Genomic DNA, 22,516 nt, shown 5'->3' on the forward strand with positions numbered 1-22,516 from the left:
TTGCCAGCAATGGGTGCTAATTATGATGGTGTGATAGAGCAGGGGTTCTCAACCTTTTTCTTTCTGAGCCCCCGTCGCCCCCCCCCCACATGCTATAAAAAAACTCCCAAGGCTCACCTGTGTCGCAACAACCAGCACTGGCATTCGGGGGTAGCAAGCAGTGCAATTGCCTGGGGCCTCATGTCACGGGGGCCCCTAGGAAGCTAAGTTGCCCAGGCCTCGATGCCAGTCCCAGGTGTAAGGGCTCGGGTGTCAGCCCCATATGGTAGGACTTCAGGTTTCTGGCTTGGGCCCCAGTGAGTCTAATACTGTCCCTGCTTGGTGGACCCCCTGAAACCTGCTCGCAGCCCCTCTCCCCCCCCCGGGACCCCTGGACCCCTGGTTGAGAATCACTGTGGTAGAGGACAGTGCTACTTGTTTGTTTTGCGATATGGGCAGTTGCCATTAAGAGCTAGACTGAGACCACCAGCTCTTCTCACTTCATAGAGAAACTCAGCCATGCTTCTCCAGCCTGGGTCAGATTTGAACCACATTCCTAGAGGTGAAAGGCTCTGCTTCTGAGACTCAGGATACATCCAGTACTCCTTTGGTAAAGTGCCTTGATATATATCTTGGCATAATATAGATTGTTGTTGGAACGACTAGGAGAGCTAATCATTTTGCTCTTAGTACTGTCGTTGAAGCAGATTGTTTTTCTTGTTCATGTCAGTAGGAGTTCCCTAACCTTTGAAAAAGAAAGTTACGCCCACTTCCCTTAGTGCCACCATCTGAAAGTGCACTTCCCACCATGTCCTCTAAAAAAACATCATATTTTAAAATAAAGGGTTTTTAATATATATAATATGCAATTTCTGAGCCTACTGCAGAGGTATTCATCTTACAGGAAAGTGGCAATAGCTTCATACAAGGGATACAGTGCTTACATTTTGGTGCTTCTCAGGGATGTCTCTGGGTCATGCGGCATGGTGTTCTTGTTGAATTCTTTATTTTGGGACGCTTAAACTCATCAGTAATTGGAAAGTGACCATGACTACAGAGAAAATAAAGACCAAATTTAAAGCCCTTTGACTGTTAATTATTTCATTGCTATGCATCTGTATCAGCCCTGTTTCCTGCTAGTTATAAACAAGATTGTGACTTAAGCCACAGCCCTTGCAGGAGTGGGTGTTGCAGAGCCATCCTGCAGCTCGTGTCGCAAGTAAGAAATTTGGCAGACTTTAGCCAGAATTCCTCCTAGAACTCCCTGGGATTATACTCTGCCAGACCAGCTCCACCACCTTTAGGTAGGAAGCAATATGCATTTCCTCCTTTCATCTCAAGGAATCAATTTTGAAGCACTTAGAGGAGAGGAAAGTGATCAGGAACAGACCGCATGGATTCACCAAGGGCAAGTCATGTCTGATTAAGCTAATTGCCTTCTATGATGAGATAACTGGCTCTGTGGATGAGGGGAAAGTGGTGGACATGTTGTTCCTTGACTTTAGCAAAGCTTTTGACAGTCTCCCACAGTATTCTTGCCAGCAAGTTAAAAAAGTATGGGCTGGATGAATGGACTATAAGGTGGATAGAAAGATGGCTAGACCATCGGGCTCAAGCGGGTTCCAAAGAGGATGGAGCTCAACTGTCCTCAGTGGTAGCAGAGGACAGAACAAGGAGTAATGGTCTCAAGTTGCAGTGGGGGAGGTTTAGGTTGGATATTAGGAAAAAAATTTTCAGTAGGAGGGTGGTGAAACACTGGAATGGGTTATCTAGGGAGGTGGTGGAACCTCCTTCCTTAGAGGTTTTTACAGTCAGGCTTGACAAAGCCCTGGCTGGGATGATTTAGTTGGGGATTGGTCCTGCTTTGAGCAGGGGGTTGGACTAGATGACCTCCTGAGGTCCCTTCCAACCCTGATATTCTATGATCTGTGTCCAGCCAGCCTCTTCTGGTCAGTCAGAGACATGATCCTGCCCTCGCTGCACTCCCAAGTTTTGAGATGGCTAGTAGTTGCACTATTCTATCCATGCTCAAGTAAAGCACTGCAATGGCTTCTGTATAGAGATGCAAATGAAGGGTTCCTGGCACTCTTTTGCTTCTCCCATTCTATATACAGCAGTGCATGTCCAGCTCCAGTGTGGCCCTAAAATTAAAAACCACGTGGAAGGAGGCAAACAATCTGACTTCATCTTGGAATAGTGTTTGCAACTAATCTGTAAAACTAGTTTCACCAGCTGACTTGTACAAAGACCCACTCCTTCCACCAGACCCAGAAACTTAAATTAAAAGACAAATAGACTGAAGTAGGGAGATGAAATACTGTAATCAAAAGCGATCTCTTTCTCTAAGCCTTCCAGTGCATCTTACCTTTTAGTAGCAAATCCTCAGCTGATGTAAATTATCATAGCTCCATTGAAGTCTGCTCCTCTGTCTTCTAGATTGTAAATTCTCCAGGGCAGGTTCTTCTGTCTTGATATTTGGGACTTGCGCAGAATTGAGCGTGCACTGCAATTAACAATCAGCAAATAATAATAATAATTAGGGCTGTCGATTAATCGCATGAATTAACTGCAATTAACAGAAACATTAATCATGATTTAAAAAAATGCATTGTGATTAATCGCACTATTAAACAATAGAACACCAATTGAAATTTTTTAAATATTATGGATATTTTTCTACATTTTCATATATATTGTATTCTGTGTTGTAACTGAAATCAGTGTATATTATTTTTGATAATTTTTACAGTGCAAATATTTATAAAATATTTTTCAGTTCACCTTGTACAAGTACTGTAATGCAATCTATTTGTCATGAAAGTGCAACTTACAAATTAGAATTTTTTTTGTTACTCAAAACTCAAAAACCATGTAAAACTTCAGAGCCCACAAGTCCACTCAGACCTGCTTCTTGTTCAGCCAATCACTAAGACAAACAAGTTTGTTTACGTTTACAGGAGATAATGCTGCCCTCTTCTTATTTACAATGTCACCAGAAAGTGAGAACAGGCATTTGCATGACACTTTTGTAGCTGGCATTGTAAGGTGTTTAAGTTCCAGATACGCTAAACATTCGTATGCCCCGTCATGCTTCGGCCACCATTCCAGAGGACATGCTTCCATGCTGATGCTCGTTAAAAAAACCAAACGTTAATTAAATTTGTGACTGAATTCCTTTGGGGAGAATTATACGTCCCCTGCTCTGTTTTGACCGCATTCTGCCATATATTTCATGTTATAGCAGTCTTGGATGATGACTCGGCAGAAGTTGTTAAGAACACTTTCACTGCAGATTTGAGAAAACGCAATGTGAGATTTCTAAAGATAACTACAGCACTCGACCCAAGGTTTAAGAATCTGAAGTGCCTTCCAAAATCTGAGAGGCATGAGGTGTGGAGCATGCACTCAGAAGTCTTAAAAAAGCAATACTCTGATGCGGAAACTACAGAACCCAAACCACCAAAAAAGAAAGCTGCTTTGGATTATTATTGAGCAGAACCCCTCATCAGCATGGACGTGTGTCCCCTGGCATGGTGATTGAAGAACGAAGGGACATATGAATCGTTAGCGCCTCTGGCACGTAAATACATTACAACGCCAGCTACAAAAGTGCCATGAGAACACCTGTTTTTACTTTCAGGTGACGTAAACAAGAAGTGTGCAGAATTATCTCCTGCAAATGTAAACAGACTTGTTTGTCTGAGCAATTGGCTGAACAAGAAGTAGGACTGAGTGGACTTGCAGGCTGTAAAATTTTACATTGTTTTATTTTTGAATGTAGTGAGTTTTTGGTACATAATTCTACATTTTTTAAGTTCAACTTTCATGATAAAGAGATTGCACTACAGTATTTGCATTGTGGATTGAAAAATACTATTTCTTTTTTTTTTTTACTGTGCAAATATTTGTAATAAAAAATAAATATAAAGCGAGCACTGTACACTTTGTATTCTGTGTTGTAATTGAAATTGATATATTTTGAAAATGTAGAAAACATACAAAAATATTTAAATAAATGGTGTTCTATTATTGTTTAACAGTGCGATTATTCGCAATTAATTTTTTTTAATCGCTTGACAGCCCTAATAATTATTAAAATGAACAGGCAACTTGTTTTTCTGTCTTCCTGTGGATCAGTGGGTCACAAACTTTTGTACTGGTGATGCCTTTCACATAGCAAGCCTCTGACTATGACCCCTCTTATAAATTAAAAACACTTTTTTATATATTTAATACCATTATAAACGCTGGAGGCAAAGCTTCGGGATGGAGGCTGACCGCTTGTGACCCCCCCCCCCGTGTAATAACCTCGTGACCCCTTGAGGGGTCCCGACCACCAGTTTGAGAACCCCTGCTCTAGATCTTAATAGTTTATTAAGTCAAAGCATGAAGAGAGAAAGGAGGTGGGACCCATGTAATGTACATAGGAAACTTGGTTGTGACTTTGGAGCAGAAAGTGATTTCATAAGTCTCTAGCTTTTCCATCAGGTTGATTGGAATGTTTTTTGGGGGTTTAAGGAAGTAAAAGCTCCAGTTGTAGAGTAGACATGTTGCTAGTTCTAGGGGAAATTCCATTGCCTGCATTATGCAGGAGGTCAGACTAGGTCAGGGATCTCAAACTCAGATCACCACGAGGGCCACATGAGGACTAGTACATTGGCCCAAGGGCCGCATCACTGACACCTTTTCATATAAAGATACAAAAGCCTGGCCCCACCCCACTCCACCCCTTCCCCAAAGTCCCCACCCCAACTCTGCCCGCTCCATGCCCCTATTCCAACCAAATCCCCACCCCTGCCCCACCTCTTCTCCGCCGCCTCCCCTGGGCGCGCGGCTCCCCCCTCCCTCATGGAAAGCCCTAAGAGCCTGGAGGTAGGCAGAGTAGCAGGGACACGGTGTGCTGGGGGGGGAGAGGGGGTGGCGTGTGAGGGGAGCTTGGCAGCCGCAGGAAATAACTCCAGGAGGAGGGGGGCGCGGGGAGCTTGGCAGGCCGCAGCAAATAACTCCGCGGGCCACGTGTTTGAGACCCCTGGATTAGGTGATCACAATGATCCCTTCTGGCCTTGCGGTCTATGAATCTATAGTTTAGTGAGACAATGGCCACAAATGTAGAAAGCTTCAGTTTCACGAATTGAATACCGTATTCGTGCCTTTATTGCAAATATCCAACCTCTCAAAATAACAAATATCTAAAGTCTCTAATGTCCTTCTCTTCCTTCCTTCTCTTTTCACGTCAGTGATAAAACCTAACAAAGTCTTTACTGTGCATTGGCATTGAACCTGCATGTCCATGAAAAGCTCTGTCCTTGAAATAGTTTTGCTTTTATGAGGCCTGCTTTTAAGTTCTTGTCATCTCAAAATGGCGGTTCCAGAATGTTGGCACTCAGCGTACACTATAGTTAGCTGGTTTACTGTGCTTTTATTACTATTTTTGATACGGTCTCTTTCATGTAATTGTTTCTGAGTGTGTTGGGTTATTTCATCGTGATATACAATTAAAACATTCTCTTCGGTCACACATTGTGTTATCGCCATTCATTAATTTGACAATACAAAGGTGTGATTCATATTGTTTCAAGGTTTGTTTTGAAAAGCTCTAGTTAACATTGGGCATATCATCATAGCGTACCTAGCACAGAGACATTAACATGTGTGAATTTTGGTGACAGATGTGAAAGTGGTGCCAGCCCAGATTTCATGTGGCTGTTTGAAGTAAATGTTTAATGAACAGAATATTTTGTCAGGCCATTATTTTGTTCCTATTTACATAACCATTAGTTCTGCTTATGGGCTGCAAAATATGTTGAGCAGTTGAGGGAATTATTTTTTTTTATACCCTGTGACAAGTTTGCCTGAAGACTTTGTGTCCATAGTGACGCAGCCACTGTTGTCTGGTAACTGTGTGGAAATATTGTCTATTTGAGAAGGACCACTGAGTCGTCTTGTTTGGATTTGTCCAACAGGAAAAATGTATCGTGTAGTCAGTCACATAGTGTCCTGTCATTATATCCTTTGCATCTGTCTGGTATAGCACTGCCTGACTGAGTGCTGGTGGAACTTCCTCTCACTGGCAAAATCCAGCTGTGGTGTGTGTGAATCTCAATCCTGTGGAAATCACTGGGCCAAATATTGCAGTGACATACATTTTGGTGGCATTGGCCATATATTGGATGTAAGTGGTAAAGTAATGTAATTTGCACCAATGTGACATTCATTGGGTGTGGAAAATGAATGTAATATACATACCAATGAGAAGGAATGGGGTGTGTATCAGGCAAAACAATTAACAAGAGGATGTACAAAGCAGTCACGCAAACTTGTCCTACATCATCAGGTGAGCGCTGATCCAGAAACCACACCTTTTAGGTCTGTTATGTTTTTTAAAAAATTACTTGATTTTTACCCAAATTTGGTAAACAGAAAGCTGAGTGCATTCATACCCATAGATCACTGTTACTCCTGACCTAGGCGCTGCTCCATCAAAGCACTTCAGCTTGTGTTTTACATTAAGCATATGAGTAGCCCCATTGGCTTAGGGGGACTTACTCACATGGTTAAAGTGAAGCAAGTGCTTAAGTACTTTGCTGCATCTGCATTTCTAGGGGTGGACCCAAACCCCATTGAAGTGAATGGAATTCTTTCCGTCAATTTCAGTAAGCTTCGTATCTGACCCTTATGTCCCTATATACCAGTTACTTCTCCGAACTTCCAGTGAAATGAAATGAAGAGTTCATCTGCCAGCTAGTGTATGTATTTCTATTTGCTAATTTCCTTGATAAATCTCCTTTCTTGCCCCTGAGCGTGAAATCCTGGCCCCTCTGAAATCAATGGGAGTTTTGCAATTAATTTCAACTGGGCCATGATTTCATGGTATGTAAATTCCATGCACTTTACATATCCCTGAATATCCATATGGTGCATGGTAGTCTACTTTGCCTCTTTCTTTCTTATAGCCAGTTCTTTGACCAGTTTGCCAGGCAATATGTAATTTGTAAGTACATTGCCATTTACCTCTTCTCAGAATTTGGTTTACCGGAACGCAACAGGATCATGTAAGAACATGTCCTACAAACACATAGTGATGTGGCCCCAAAATAAATTCCAAAATTTCTAATTTTCCTACAAGTTAGTCTTGCAAGACCACAAATGAGTATTGTAAAATTTGGTATTTTTCTACTAATTTTAAGACTAATGGCGTATTAGCAAACCTAATTTATGACAACTTTGTAGTCATATTATAAGATGTATTTTTGTTTGTTTTAGATTAATTAAAGAAAGTAATGATGTTACCAAGGTTTTATTATTATAATGCCCAAAAGTCTTCTAGATGTTTAAAAAAAAAAATGAGAGAGACATTCCCTACGCTTAACAATTTACAATTTAGATGAAAAAAAGGTGAGATGAAACCAAAGGGAATAGAGAACTACGTGCACAGGTTACAGATACAAGCTCATGAGTTACCTGGCTGCCCAGCATGTCTTAGTTAAAGAACACCACACTACCATTAATTGAATGTGGGGGAGGAGGGAGTTCAATAGTTTGTGTTTTATTGTTTTAAAATTAAAACCACTTTGCCATTTTAAAAGACAAGTGTAATAGGAAACATTCTTTTAAAAGGACGTTATCAAGGGAGTTTTCATAATAAAATAATTATTTTACATACTTATTCATCATATCCCCCGGACGCTTGAAAATGAAAAAACTCCTTCCCAGTGCCCTCCCCGCCCCCCTTTTCACTTGCATTCTGGTTTGTTGTTATAGGGTTACTCATGAGTGTTGTGCTTTTTGGCATTGATATATTTTTCAGAAAAAAGAGAATTGAAGCATTTGTTTTGAAAAAAGAAAAACACATTTAAAGAATTACATGGACTTTGCAAACAGATATAAGAAAATGAAAGGTAGGTCAAATTTCAGGCCTACAAACCTGACAGTGTCCCTTTCATTTTAACATCGATGCTTTATTTGACAAAAATTAATGATTCTTGTAGTGTTACGTTAAGCAATGGCAGACAAATGTAAAAATAATATTGTTAATCTTAATAGCTGTTTTTCTTCTATTTCTTCTATGTTGTTTTTAAACACCAATGAATGGCTGCAAATGATAGCCTGATTAGACATCTCCCTTTATTTGTGTAATCTGACTACTTTACTTACAGTTTTTTTTTATGTGATAGTTGCTGAGAAAGTGCTTAAAATAAAGTATCAGTGACTAAAATACAGGTGGTCTGTTAAGGACCCAGAGAATTTTTCATTTTAGCATCAGCGTTTACGTCTACCTTTCATTTTATTTCACCAAAAAGCCCTAGTTGAAAATTGGTGTACAAGGTCTTAGTTCAGCAACGATGGGGTGTGTGTGTGTGTGTGTTGGGATTTTTGTTTAACAAATTTTAGGTGGCTTATCCATTTGTTAAGTTACCAGAGAATAAGAAAAATAAATGCTGTGGATTCATGTAAGGGCTGGATGGATGATTTGTTGGGCACAACTACTAGAGGAATGAGGGGAATTGGGCATGAGATGCCTTCCTCTCCAAACTTAGTGCCAGAGCGGGTGATCAGGCATTAATCCCCAAGTCTGTGTGAAGACCCAAGCAATCACTCACATTGCTTGTGTATTAGGTTCACCCTGTGTCTGATTCTGTAACTGAAAACTGGTTTCACACTAGATTTGAATGTGTGTTTTGGTTTTTTTTAATAATCATCCTAATGTTCAGTTCTAAAAGGCACTGTTATGTGTCCATATGTAATAGTTACTCTTCACATGTGTAGCTACTGTGCATGTGTATGCGTATTGTACTGTCGTATTATTTATCTTTTATTTCAGTAAAACATGAACAGTTGTTGACACAATTGCCTTGTAGTGGTGCTGAAACTTTGGCCTTAATGATTTTATGTATTGACAAGACAGACTTGTGTCAGTGATTGCTGGAATGAGGCCTGTTGAATTTAGAGCTGTTAGCAGAAGATTCTTTTCTTAAATACATTTAGATAACATTAAGGGCCTGACTTATACCACCAAAACCAGCAAATTCAGAGTTAAGTCTTCTCACTCCATCTTTAATGCACAGTAATGTGTCTGGCTTTTCCAGCACCGTATGGTACAGGAGATCACAAACTGTCCTCAGAACCCTACAACACCTAGGCAAAAAGTTTATCACATGGCTGCTCTGAACATTCCAGGTATGTCCATTTACAGTGCGTGCCCCTGCTGTGCTGCTGGATGTTCCATGTATGTCTTAACATTCCATTGATTTCAGTGGAATGTTAATGGATGATGGCAGCGCACTGCAGGTGTGGTGGAAAACTAGCAGTGAAAGGGGGAAAAGTAAGGATGCCGTGAGAAGCTTCAACTTTGAATTTCCTCGCTTTTGTGCGTATGAGTCAGACCCTTAATGTTGTTTTAATGTATTTTTTGTGTTTAATTTTTAGTAAAAATTTGAACACGATCCAGGCTACAGAGGTTGCAGTGGATAAGAAGTTTAAAAGCTTTGGTTCAAGATTACAGGAGACTGCAAGAAAAGTTAAAGACATGGAAATGAGGATCAAGTGACAGGATGCTATTTTCCCTGAGAATACTGAAGATTGTAAAGCATTGAGAAATCGAATTCATGATCCTGGAAATCAAGCTCAGATTAAAAAATGTCAGGTTGGTAGGGGTTCCTGAAAGTTTGGAGTTAGGATAAACTGAGATTTTTTTTTTGATCATACATTGTGAAGCTGCTGTGATCTGGGGTAGATGGTTTGAAAGTTCTTCTTCTACCTATATTATGATTTAGTTGGGGATTGGTCCTGCTTTGAGCTGGGGGTTGGACTAGATGACCTCCTGAGGTCCCTTCCAGCCCTGATATTCTATGATTCTATGATATACCATATACCTGCAAAAGCCAACCAAGCAAAATTGGCTCTTAAATCTGAGTTAGTATTTGTGGTTGAAAAATCCCATTTTATCCACATTAAAGTTATTCTTTTTTTGGCATTAGGTTGCATGTTTTATTTTAATACAAGCGTGGAAAATATTGCTCTTGATTACACATTTCTTTATCCTGCCACTCTGAGGGCTTGCCGCAGAGACCAGACACATGGCACACCATGACATTTCTAGATAAGATATAGACAGAATGCACCCAAATGGTGGAAGAAATGGTTTCTTGTTCAGAAGACTCTGATTCATAGTGAAACCATGTTTGTCAAATGTAAACTTCAAATGGTTACTGCCATTAAGATGAAATTACTGTAAATTCACTTAAGTGTTGAGTTAGTCTGTAGTTCAGTTATATGGTATTTATGCTGAGAAGTTGTGCAACAGGAAATCTAGCCTGAAGTTTAGGGAGCACTTAGAAAAACAAAGGATTAGCTGGGTGTTCATGGTCAAAGTCATTGGTTAGGCTTAAATTCTGAGAGGACTACTGGCTACACCCAATCTGAAGTTCTGTAGAGTAGAAGTGTACTTCGTAATTTTGGTACCTTTCCTTTTATATCTTGGGCCTGAGTCTGATACATCACTTATGCCAATGTTAAAGAGGCGCACTACAAAAGGTTTTTTTTTCTCCTGCTGATAATAGCTCACCTTAACTGATCACTCTCGTTATAGTGGGTATGGCAACACCCAAGTTTTCATGTTCTCTGTGTATGTGTATGTATATACATATCTTCCTACTGTATTTTCCACTGCATGCCTCCAATGAAGTGGGCTTTAGCCTACGAAAGCTTATGCTCAAATAAATTTGTTAGTCTCTAAGGTGCCACAAGTACTCCTCGTTCTTTTTGCTGATACTGAATACCACTCTGAAACCTGTCAGGTGTAACTCAGTTACAATCCATGTTGTTACACTGACATAAATGAAAACAGAACCAGGCCTTGTGTATTTTTTTAGTGATCGCCTTTTGGAGGAATCCCTGTTTTAAAAAGTGGTTTTCTATTGAGTTAGCAGTTCAGTATTTTGTGAACTCTTAAGATGGGCTTTGTCTGGAAAGTGATTGTAAAAATGGCATTTTCTTATTCAACCATTCTGCACTCTGTGTTTATTCAGAGTCATATCTGCTGTCCTACTGACAAAAATAAATTTTGTTACTTTCATGTTAGTGTTGCAAAACTATTAGAGAGACAAGGTGGATGGGATAATATCTTTTATTGGGCCAGCTTCTGTTGGTGAGAGAGACATACTTTTGAGGGCTCCTCTGAGTTATATATATTGGCTTGTTCATCATCTGTAGTTTTGGTCCAAAGTTCCGGTTGCAAGTATCTTTATTACTGGTGATGAGGCATGAGCCAAAAAAGAATCCAATTTGTCTCTCAGACCCAGGCTAGGTTTGCTGGACTGGTGGTTAGAAAAAACATCTTTTACTTGTTACGTGACCAGTTGATAAGAAAGACAATAAACCTGGAATCCCACAATTACTATTTTTACAGTTCATTTTCAAAGTGTAATTGTACTTTATTGCACTTTGGGTTACATATCAGGATACCAGCAGGGATTCTGTAAGTTACTTTACTTTGAAAGCATGGCAAAGTTCCAGGTGAATTTACAGTGGGGGCTTTCAGTGAAGTTCCCATTGAAAAGGATCAGTAGTTGTCAGGGTAGTGGAAGTAAATTTCTGGTGTTAAGTTATATATTCGTTAAGTTATACGTTCTGTGTCATGCACTAGCGTATGATGTATTTATAAGAAAATACTACCAATGTCAAGGATAACGCATGGTCCTTTGTGGATGGTGCAAATGACTATTAGGCTATCCTAGATACATGATTCAAGAAGAGCCAAAAAGAAAAGCTCTAAGTTTTGTTTCTATCATACTTAATTTTTGAAGCTGATCCAAGTATATGTATATTGAAATGAGCACTGAAATTCTTGGTGGTATGTGCCAGAAATATCACTAAATAGAAGCCTGCTGTCTTACCAAGGAGGAGACCCACTGTAATTGATGATGAAAATTGATGTGCTTGGTCCTTTCTTGAGAGAGAAGGGTTTTCATGAGCATCTAATCCACAGAGTGCCATTGCTACTCCATTTTCTTTTCCCATGCCATCACTAAGCACCACTATCAGACCAACTTTGTCACACGTTCTTTCATCTGTCAAGATGTTGGACGGCCATGTAATCATATCACTCCATTGGCATGACCAGTCTGTTGGGAAGGCAATGGGGCCAAACAGATTTAGGCGGCGACCAGATACGAAGGGGTTTGTAAAGTCCATTGCCCTCCTGCTTTAAGCTTGAGAGATCCTGCTGCTGTTTGCTTTTGAAAAGAGGACAAAATTATCTAGTAATATTTAAAATGAAGCCAAGAGTTATTTCTAGATGCCTCTCAAGGGATTTTGTGCCATCTGAAAAAGCATGAATATAGGAATAATTGGAAAGAGTATTAAGCGGATTTAAATTTTGCTGACTTTAATACTTTTTTTCACCAAAATACTCTTTGAGCAAGTAAATGGCTTAAATATGAAATCATACTGTAGGGCTAGACTGTATATTTACAATCTGCCGAGTAAGGGGCAACAAGTAGCTGCGCTGCCCCAGGAACAGACCAGAGAATGAATTGTGACTTTGAGTCACCATTTGTTTAATGGTTCCCCCACTCCCACTCCCCCGCGCTTCAGCTCTAGTGGGGAAGTAATCCACTATTAGTATGGGCCCGTGGTAGAGCCCCCTCCACAGCAACTCAGTTCTTTTGGCCGGCAACTTTCCACGGGATAGTCAGGGCTTCCCCTGTTCTCCACCCACCTGCACAGTAGACTGAGTAGCAGTCCCACAGAGGCTGCTCAGCCCCCCACGCTCTGCCCCATGAAACAAGGAACCTGTGCAGGGGGCAGAGACCCTCATCCCCCCCCCTGCTCTCTTGCATTAGCTTTAAGACTAATTGTTTAGCAAATGCGAAGCATATAAAATTCATACTACAACACATGTATAGAAATTATAATGGATACATGAGGAATTTCAAGACTGCTTCTCTTGCAGTAGTTCAAACTGTATGTACTGTAGTGGAAAAGACTACAGTATTCCCTACCTCTTGTATTCATTTTTCATTGTCTCTTTGAGAGAGTCATTTTCCTATAAATGTAATGATTTAATATTATTGAAGTTTACAGGAATCTTTCCTCAATTAGGTTTGCGTACTTATAATTTCTATGCCATTAAAAAGATACTCAAAGTATTTTCATGATGTTTCTTAAATATTTTTTTCATTTCTAGCATCTTGGAATCTTGAAAATAAATAATAATGCATCCTTAACTCATTCTTTCCCCCCCCACTCAATATGTATATTTATTTGTTATCATACTGTTGTTCCCAAGTGCTGCTATTGGTTTTGTTTTTAGGGAAAAAACCAAGTACTGATGCATCAATTTTGACAAAGCTCAAAGAAGAATTTTACGAAATTCATAAATTTTAAAAGAGAACTCTTTAGGTCAGCATTATGAACTTTTACACTGGCTCTTCAGCAAATCACACAGGATTGCATTAATTATTTCTCAGTGTGATTTCAGTCTCGGCAGATCATTATCTGTAATCATAAACTGAATGCTCAGTGTACTGAATGCATGTTACGTTGTTCTATAAATTTCACTGTCACCTGCCTGCAGAATATTTTTGTTGCGCTATTTTGAGATTTCAGAGTTGGTGAAATCCTGTCAGAGTGACACCTGACCCAAGCTTTGTACAGATGCTACTCAGTAGTGCAGTGAGGTCCTGTCTTTAGCAAATGACTGTACTATTTCCTTGTTGTTTTCAGTCTTTTGCAGTTCAGGGCCTAGGATCTTGAGGCTGCTCTAGTACTTTACTCGATGGCTTCAGAATGTAGCAACGCAAACCTGTCAAGTGTCTGCTTCCCAGCATTTTCTTGTTTTTATTGTTTGCTGCTGAGAACAAGTCGGTTCCTAATTTACTGGCTTTTATCTCTTGAAATGTTTCTTTGCTATCATACAAATATAGAGGTTAACTTTAATTTGTTTTTGAAAAATGGGTGTTCTCGATTTATAAATAATACTGTTTCTCTATTTCATTGTAGGCATTCGACCTCCGATCATGAATGGGCCCATGCACCCACGCCCTTTGGTAGCTTTGCTGGATGGCAGGGATTGTACAGTAGAAATGCCTATTCTGAAGGATGTAGCCACGGTGGCATTTTGTGATGCTCAGTCCACACAAGAAATTCATGAAAAGGTAAAACATTTCAATCACACTCCTGGTTGGCAAGTATAATATAAGCATTTTTACAGTTACAAGAGAACATGTACATTATTATGTAAGTGACAGTATTTTGGTTAACAGTTGAAAAGATACCCAAATTGGTCAGGAATTAGGCAAACTTCATATAGAGGGGGAAACAGAGAATAATACCTTTATTCAAACACAATGAAATATAGCCCTGGGCACCTTGCCTTAGATGGGACATTGGCCTTGTGTTCATCCACTACATATACACCTCTACCCCAATAAAATGTGATCTGATATAATGTGAATTCGGATATAATGCGGTAAAGCAGTGCTCTGGGGGGTGGGGCTGCGCACTCCGGTGGATCAGTGCCTCAGCGTGTCTGGCTCCCACACGCTGCTCTGAGCAGCGTGTTAAGTAAGGGTGCCGGGCCGGGGCAGAGGGGTTGGATAATGGGGCCACGGGGGGAAGGGGAACAGGGGTCGATTCAGACATGCAGGGGCAGTGTGGCGGGGGGGCTCATGGCTGGGAGTTCATGCCCCAGCCTGGGTGCCTGTGACCGGAGGGAGCAGGTCCGTGCTGCAGCCCCGGCCCCAGCTCCGCGCTTCCCGCTCCCTGGCCCCTCCACCGGGCTGGGCGGTTTTGCTGCAGCCGCTGCTTCGCGCAGCTCCTGCCCCCCTCCCGTGCCCCCGCCTGAGACCCTCTGCCCCTACTAACAAAAATGATTTAGTTTGCAAGTTTACAAACATTTTATCCTAAAGGAATAAAAATATCTTTCCTCGTAAAATTTCGAAGCACATTATTTCTTTGTATACTCTAATCCCTCTACCCCGATATAACACGGTTTCACCTATAACACAGTAAGATTTTTTGGCTCCTGAGGACCGCGTTATATCTGGGTAGAGGTATAGTAGAATTTCATTCATAGAGAGAATTACAGTAGCTGAGAAACAGTATGTATATTGTAAATATTAGTATGATAGCATATAAACTGAGAACTTACAAAGCAAGAAAGATTGCCCTCTCAGCCACAGGTCCCTCAAGCTTTGAGTGGGTGCCTCATGCACTGAGAACTTAAACTGCAGTAAATAATTGCTGAAACAAATTTTAGCAAAAGGTTCATTAGTATTGGGGTTGGGTGAATAAGCTGCTATTCCGATTCAGGCATTCCGATCAGCCACTTCACTGGACTCCCCCAAAAGTTCAAGAACCTGTGAAACAGCCTGGGGAGGGGAGGCCTTCCAGGTTTGTTAAGAGACAGTTGTCTAGGGCTGTCAGCTGGCTTGTATGCCTGTATTCCCTGTTGGGGGACTGGTGTCATGGTAAGGTCTGCTCCCCACCCAAGCTCCCTTGCATTTTCTAGGGGAGGAGAACACCTCACTCCCATATTTCAGGAGCAATAGGATGGGGAAAACCCTGCTGCTCTTGCTCCTCACTAACAGACCAGGGCCTCATATGACCCATATTGCCAACTTGGGAACTAAGGAAACCTTATCTTCCAGCTACCAAAAATCGGTACCATGTACAATGAGCATGGTAGCAGAGGAGAACTAGATGGGGAAACGGGGATTCACCCCACAAGGATGTCTTCCCTCCTTGCTCCCAGAAGATCAGAAGGAGGTATAATGGCAGGCTAGTGCAGGCTCACATGCTAACTTGATGGACAGGCCAGGTAGGTGCAGGTAAACAAGTGTTTCTATGTCTGCTGCAGTGAGCTTCCTGATGCAGATGGAGCTATGTGAATACAGAGCTGAATATGTCCCAAGTGTTAGGGATTTAGTCTGTGTATTGAATTGAGCTAATGTTCTTGTGCCTCTGCAAATATATTATTGGTCTTGTCCCTGTCCAATTATTGTAATATTTAGGCATGTGACAGTTCATGGCTCTTTTTTCAAATGTTAGATAGAAACTGAAACCATAACTGAACTATTAACTTTATTTGCTCCACATTCTTACAAAATATAGCACTGATAAACCTTTAAAAGGCAAGCGTTTTTATGTCGGAAAGACCTAATCCTCCCTCAGATGGCTATATATTAAAGACAGCTCTTGAAAGTACAAACAATAATAGTTTCCTTTCAGTTATTAAGTGAATGACTTCTATTTTATGCAGTGCCTTTCTGGTATAATCAAATCAACCAACTGTTGTGTTCATTATTTCTTTGGCAATCAGATTTCTATTCAAAAAATGATTTTTGTTGTTTTAAACTCTCTTGAAAATTAGAATTTATAAAGGAAAGCTTGATGATATCCTTAAACATAGTGGACTAGCTGTTTTGTAACTATATAAAGAGAAGTCTAAAGGATTTTTTATGTCTTATCAACAGTACAGACTTGTAGTCCTCATTCTTATCATGTTTATGGGAAATGTTCTTTTTTTCCTTATGGAAATGTTCAACAGAGGAATGGCTACATACTCCTCAAGTTCTATAAATACTTCCTCTCTGTTGTGGATTCTTGGACTTCCTGTCTTGCTTTTAAAAGTCATTGTACCGTAGTCCACTGTTGTCAGAATCATTATCAAGAATTATCTTAAATATTGTTTTCCTGCACTATCAGTGTTGTCTTAGTTCCTCTGACTCAGTTCCCATTGATTTTTGAGTTTTATTTATTTTGAGATATAAAGGAATCTTAATATGTAGTGAAGAAAGAGAAATAAATTCCTCATTCTAAAAAGGAGACCCCATTTCATTTTTCTGAATGTCCTTTCTTCAATATGCAGTTGATTTCCCACAGAGTAGAAGCCGCTTTAAAAAAAAATAGTATACTTCTGGAGGGGAGTTATCTTTTAATAAAAGATTATAAATTATAAGTCAAGGGTCCGAGCTGATGAATTTTTAGTCCTGACCAATGCCCATTAAAGTCAACGGGAGTTTTTCTATTTACTTGAGTGGTCATTGGATTAGGCCCTTAGTGTACACTCACTCTCTCTCCTTATGCAGAATCAATGATGTTTTGGAAGAAATGGGATAATATCAACTTAAATATGTCCCAAAATTTAGGTTTTGTGATAAACTTTTTTCAACAATAATCACATTTTACAAAACCCTAAGACAAACAGAAATGATGTCATGATTCTTTTTACTTCCCATTGAAACAAATAAATATTTCCATGTAGTGTTTGCAACTCAGACATTTCAACACAGTGCAAGTACATGAGAACCTAAAAGTGTAATTGACTGGAAACTACTAGAAACAAATATGAGATTTACCATTCTGACTTCTTTGGATGATTTGAGAGAAATGCAGAAGAATAAAACAACATCATAAATATTTAAAATGCATTTACATTTTTAAATTTTATTTAATTTTTAAGGATCTAAGAGATTAATTGTGACACGCATAAGGCCATTTCTTATTTCTTAATTTAAAATATATATTAACCTGACCAAGTTTGAGGGTTTCCTATTTTTATGTACATCCATATTTAAAACACAAAGAAGTGCATATTGCTTTAAATTTATTTTAAATTGTCCTTAAAAAGTTCTAAACTCCTCATTTTTGTGTCCTACCTTAAGCCATCTTCATAGGAAGTTAATAGGGGTAATAGCTGGATCCAATTGATAAGGAGCTAGGAGGAGATGTTATGGGCAAAGAACATAACTATTCTTTAGACTTCATTTTTTTCTAGATAACAGCAGTCCACCCTTCAGTTGGACATGGTTGTTTATGTTGGCACCTGCAGTCCTCGTACCTTCAAATGATTTCTTAACTAAAATGCAATCAATAGAATCATTGACCTATAAATGCCCTTAATTTCTCCAAATTGGAAGTCTCCTACCCAACAAAAACACCCCAGGGAAGAAATTAATATAATTTGTATAAATTGTTAGACTGATGACGTTTCAGAGAAATATCAAATGTGTTTGTTCTAATCCATGGTTCAGCCAGAATGAGCATTCAGAAGTTCAAAATTGTAGCTGAAAGGGGCACTTGTTTCAAAATATAGCTTGAAAAGGGCACTCCAATGACTGAAATCTGATGAAGACTGTTGACCTTTTGGTGACCTCTGATGGAAAGGTCACATTTTGAGTTTTCTAGTATTCAGGATCACAGAATGAATTTATGTAACAAATCCCAATTTGTTGCTGCCTACAGGAACACTGAAATTAACTCTATCACTTATTAAGAGCCCAGTACTGTGTGGTGCTGACCATCCTTTATTTCCATTGTCTTCAGTGGGACAGGAGGGAGCTCAACACCTCTCAGGGTCATACTCTAACAGTATCCATATTATTACTATTATTATTTAATAATGTGCTGTGATGCTTTACAAGCAAAAAATATTTCTCAAAATGTTTAAAAACTAAATTCACACACAACACAATATTAGGATGGAGTTAATGTTACATATGAAGTTTATATCTTAATGTAACACAGTATTTCAGTATTTCCATTTTAAAAAAACAAAGGCTTAAAATAAAGAAAATTACCAGGTGATTTGCTGAACAGTTCAATAATTGTTTCACGCTTTAAATTCAGATTTCTGGGCATACTAACAACTGTCACTCTGCACCACTAAATTATTCTGTTATTCAAAATATGTGTTTTTTCACATCTGTCGTCTACCATACCCTGATGCTAAACAAGTATTTACATCAGACCATTTCAGGGTATGGAGGAAAGGAAGAAAGAGGGAGAGATGATAGAAACCTAAGGAAAAGGGAGTAAATTACTGATCTCAAAAAAGCATTTCTCTCAATAAAAACAGAATTTCTGTTTCATATATTTCTTGGTTTTTTGAAAGACACAAAGGTCTGCTATGAGAGCAGGGTGAAGATTAGAGGTGTAATATATGAGGGGAAGATTTTAGAGCAGATAGTGAGGGAGGAGCAACAGAATTGGAGGAGAGCCAGTATTTGGGATGTTAATAATAAACAGTGGGTAAACATTACCAGTCTTTACCCATTTTCCTGTTGTTCCCCATACACTAATATAGGAAAAACCTCTCAAACCAGAAAAAAGTTTCAAATCTAGTAGTTTTCAACTGTAATGATTGAAAATAATTCTTCTGTAGTTCTTCTCTTGAGCAGATCACTTTACATAATCTACGAATTTTCATTCCCATTTTACAGATAACAAAGCTAAAGTACAGAATTTAAGTGCCTTGTTCAAGACCGCAATAATTGGTATTAGAACTCTGGTATTAGAACTCTGCATTCCTGATACTTCATCTCATGTTCAAAATGCTGGGCCACAAACCCCCAAGGTTGCTACTTTGGAGGACACAGGGCTGCCGATGGGACGGGACGGGAACAAATGGGGCAACTGCCCACAGACCCGGGTGATTTAAAAAGGCCCAGGGCTCCTGGCTGCTGGTACTGCGGCGGCAGCAGCAGCAGCGGCTGGGAGTCCTGGCCCTTTTAAATTGCCCAGGCAGGCTGCAAGACTGCTAAGTGCGTGCGGGGCGGTACTGGCAGCAGCGAAAGCAGCTGGGCAGGCATGTAGAAGCCCTGGCTGTGCCCGAAGAGTGCACCCAGCAGTGCAGCCAGCAGCAGCTCCCTGGGCACCAGCCAGCACAGGCGCAGAACCGCCCAAATGTCAGGCGGACCTTTCTAGGGGGCCCATAGATTGTTCTGCCCTGGGCAGAGCCGTCCCTAGGGTAAGGCGAATCAGGGTGACCTCTCTGGGCCCCAAGGATACGTCGCTTCCGCCCTGGGCCTCGCACCCCCTTAGGGATGGCCCTGTCCCTGGGGCCTGCAATTGCTGTTGGCAGGCCTGAGAGGACCGGTAGGATAGTGAAGTAGTGGGGGCTTCACACCTCCTGGAAAATATTCCATATTTACTGATCATGTCCCAAGGCTTTTTTTAAAGCATCAACTGCAATGTGCGGTTAGAAAACTCTTTACATTTGTTCAGAGATTGTTAATATATATGACAGAACAGCACACCGGAATTTTCTGTTTCAGATTTTTACCCCATGTTCACTAACCATCATGGATCACTACTGCTGGGAAGACAGGCAGTCAGCATGTTTAAACATTGATTTCTGAGTTGCGTGTTATTGTAAATGTTGAGTTTTCTTACCAGTATAGAGAACAAAGTCTTGTCTAAACAATGACTGTGTGGAGTTAAGCAGCATGTTTTTGCCAAAGGCAGTGTTTTATTCAAACCAAGTAATATGGAATGTGTGATAACTGGGACTTAGAGTCCTTGCATCCAGTTGGGGAGACTCAGTTCAGTCACACTCAGATGTAAAAATGATTTTAAGCAATTGCTTATTAAACAAATCTGTAACAACTTGCATTGCTCTTATTCATAGTAACTGTCTAATTTCTTTATGCAGTGAAATATGCTTTTTAGGTGGTCTCTGCTCTCATGAAATCATCCCAAAGTGTTCCCAAAGGTACAAAATATAACGCTGCTCTACCTGTATTCGACCACAATCTCCTCCATTAAACTGCCAGTTTTTCTCCGTCCCTGGAGTAGGGGATTTCACTGAATATAATTTGTGGTGGGTTAACTTAAAATACTTTGGGTTTGGTTATCCAAACATCCAAAGATTCTTTCAGAACATTACCTGAATCTCTGAGCTTCCCTCTCTCCTATTTGAGCCATTCAGCATTCTTCCCTTGTCTCCCGTCTCTTCTTCCATATGCAAAAGGCTACATTGCTCACATTCTTATGTTCCAGGCTCATGCAATATCCTCTTCCTTCATTGTTGCAGTGCACCGTCCTTCCAACCTGTTCTATAGAACCCGCTTCTCTCCCAATTCCAAGATCCCCCTTCCCATTCAGTTCTGTTTGCCGTTAATATCCCTTTTGTGGCATACATGACACTTCTGAGTCATCTTTTACCATCTACTTTCACAATGTGTCTTGTGTACCCGTTAAAAGAATTACAGGGTCAAACAGATCCCTAGTGCTTTTGTGGTGCCTAGAACTCCCTGAACTTAACTTTTTACTCTTTTTGGGCTTCCCAATCACTGTGTTACAGTTTACAGCTCAGAGTGCTTTTTGTAGTGCCAAACGGAAGCCCTCAGAGCATGTAAGATATGAAACTAGAAAAACAATCTAGGCCAAGCAAAAAGAGAAGGAAATTAAGTCATCCCCACAAATTTTCAGGCCACAGAAGGGAAGGTGGGAGGGCAGCAGTAAGGACTGATTTATCACATCGTCAGAACAAAGTTTATATTCTGGACTGGGCTTCAGGTTTCAGTTCAAACTGCATTCACTTCCTCACTTTCTTTTAACTATGCATTATCATATGTCCTGCTACCTAGATAGGCTACTAAATATTGGATTTTTTGACTAAGTGGACAGCTGTGCTGAAAATTAAATAACCAAATCACCTCTGATTTTCCTTATAATGTATGCACATAATTAACAATAAAGTTAAAAAGAGTTGTATGCTCTCTTGGAAAGGAGACTTTTATTATGTCACGTAGCATACAATCCAAGCATCAAAATCCTACTGAATTCAATGGGAAAGCAACTGTTGCATCTCATTGCTCCAGTCAAAAGCACAAAATAAAGTCACTTACAAAAAATGTTACATTTCCATATTTCTGGTTTAATGTAAAAGCTCAAGAAGTTTAAAAGGTTAACATTCAGTTGAATTCCATTTTTATAGGACTCAGAAATATGTAATGATTGTTTTCAATGTAGAAATTTTAAAAAACAAGGTTTCTTATTATAAGTTGAGCTAAAATTATCCTAAAGGAGAGCTTTCATTGTGGAGCAAACATTTCAAAAATATACAATAAAAAATAGATGTGAATATTATTCTACTGTGTCAAAGAATCATAGAAGACTAGGGTTGGTGGAGACCTCAGGAGGTCATCTAGTCCAATCCCCTGCTCAAAGCAGGACCAACGCAAACTAAATCATCCTAGCCAGGGCTTTGTCAAGCTAGGCCTTAAAAACCTCTAAAGATGGAGATTCTACCACTTCCCTAGATAACCCATTCCAGTGCTTCACCACCCTCCTAGTGAAACAGTTTTTCCTAATATCCAACCTAGACCTCCCCCACTGCAGCTTGAGACTATTGCTCCTTTTTCTGTCATCTGCAACCACTGAGAACAGCCGACCTCCATCTCCTTTGGAACCCCCTTCAGGTAGTTGAAGGCTGCTATCAAATCTCCCCTCACTCTTCTCTTTTGCAGACTAAATAAGCCCAGTTCCCTCAGCCTCTCCTCATAAGTCATGTCCTCCACCCCCCACCCACCGATCATTTTCTTTGGCCTCCGCTGGACTCTCTCCAATTTGTCCACATCCTTTCTGTAGTGGAAGGCCCAAAACTGGATGCAGAACTCTAGGTGTGACCTCACCAGTGCTGAATAGAGGGGAATAATCACTTCCCTCAATCTGCTGGCAATGCTCCTACTAATGCAGCCCAGATATGCAGTTAGCCTTCTTGGCAACAAGGGCACACTGTTGACTCATATCC

General features: G+C 40.1%; 1 protein-coding gene across 18 annotated transcripts in view; it reads left to right on the forward strand.

Annotated features, from left to right (window-relative positions):
- The window catches only part of CTBP1 (C-terminal binding protein 1), a 418,690-nt gene that overhangs the window by 351,387 nt on the left and 44,787 nt on the right, over window positions 1-22,516 (forward strand). For 11 of the 18 annotated variants that reach the window (XM_075128112.1, XM_075128113.1, XM_048849141.2 and 8 more), the window contains one exon: window positions 13,981-14,135. In XM_075128112.1, the coding sequence (XP_074984213.1) occupies window positions 13,981-14,135 (155 nt within the window). Of the gene's footprint in view, window positions 1-6,294; window positions 6,314-7,786; window positions 7,878-9,405; window positions 9,623-13,980; window positions 14,136-22,516 lie in introns of those variants that run through there. The other 7 variants (XM_048849149.2, XM_048849145.2, XM_048849144.2 and 4 more) reach the window with 3 other exon arrangements.

The sequence above is a fragment of the Caretta caretta genome, chromosome 4 (genome assembly GCF_965140235.1).
Source record: "Caretta caretta isolate rCarCar2 chromosome 4, rCarCar1.hap1, whole genome shotgun sequence".
Taxonomy (NCBI): domain Eukaryota; kingdom Metazoa; phylum Chordata; order Testudines; family Cheloniidae; genus Caretta; species Caretta caretta.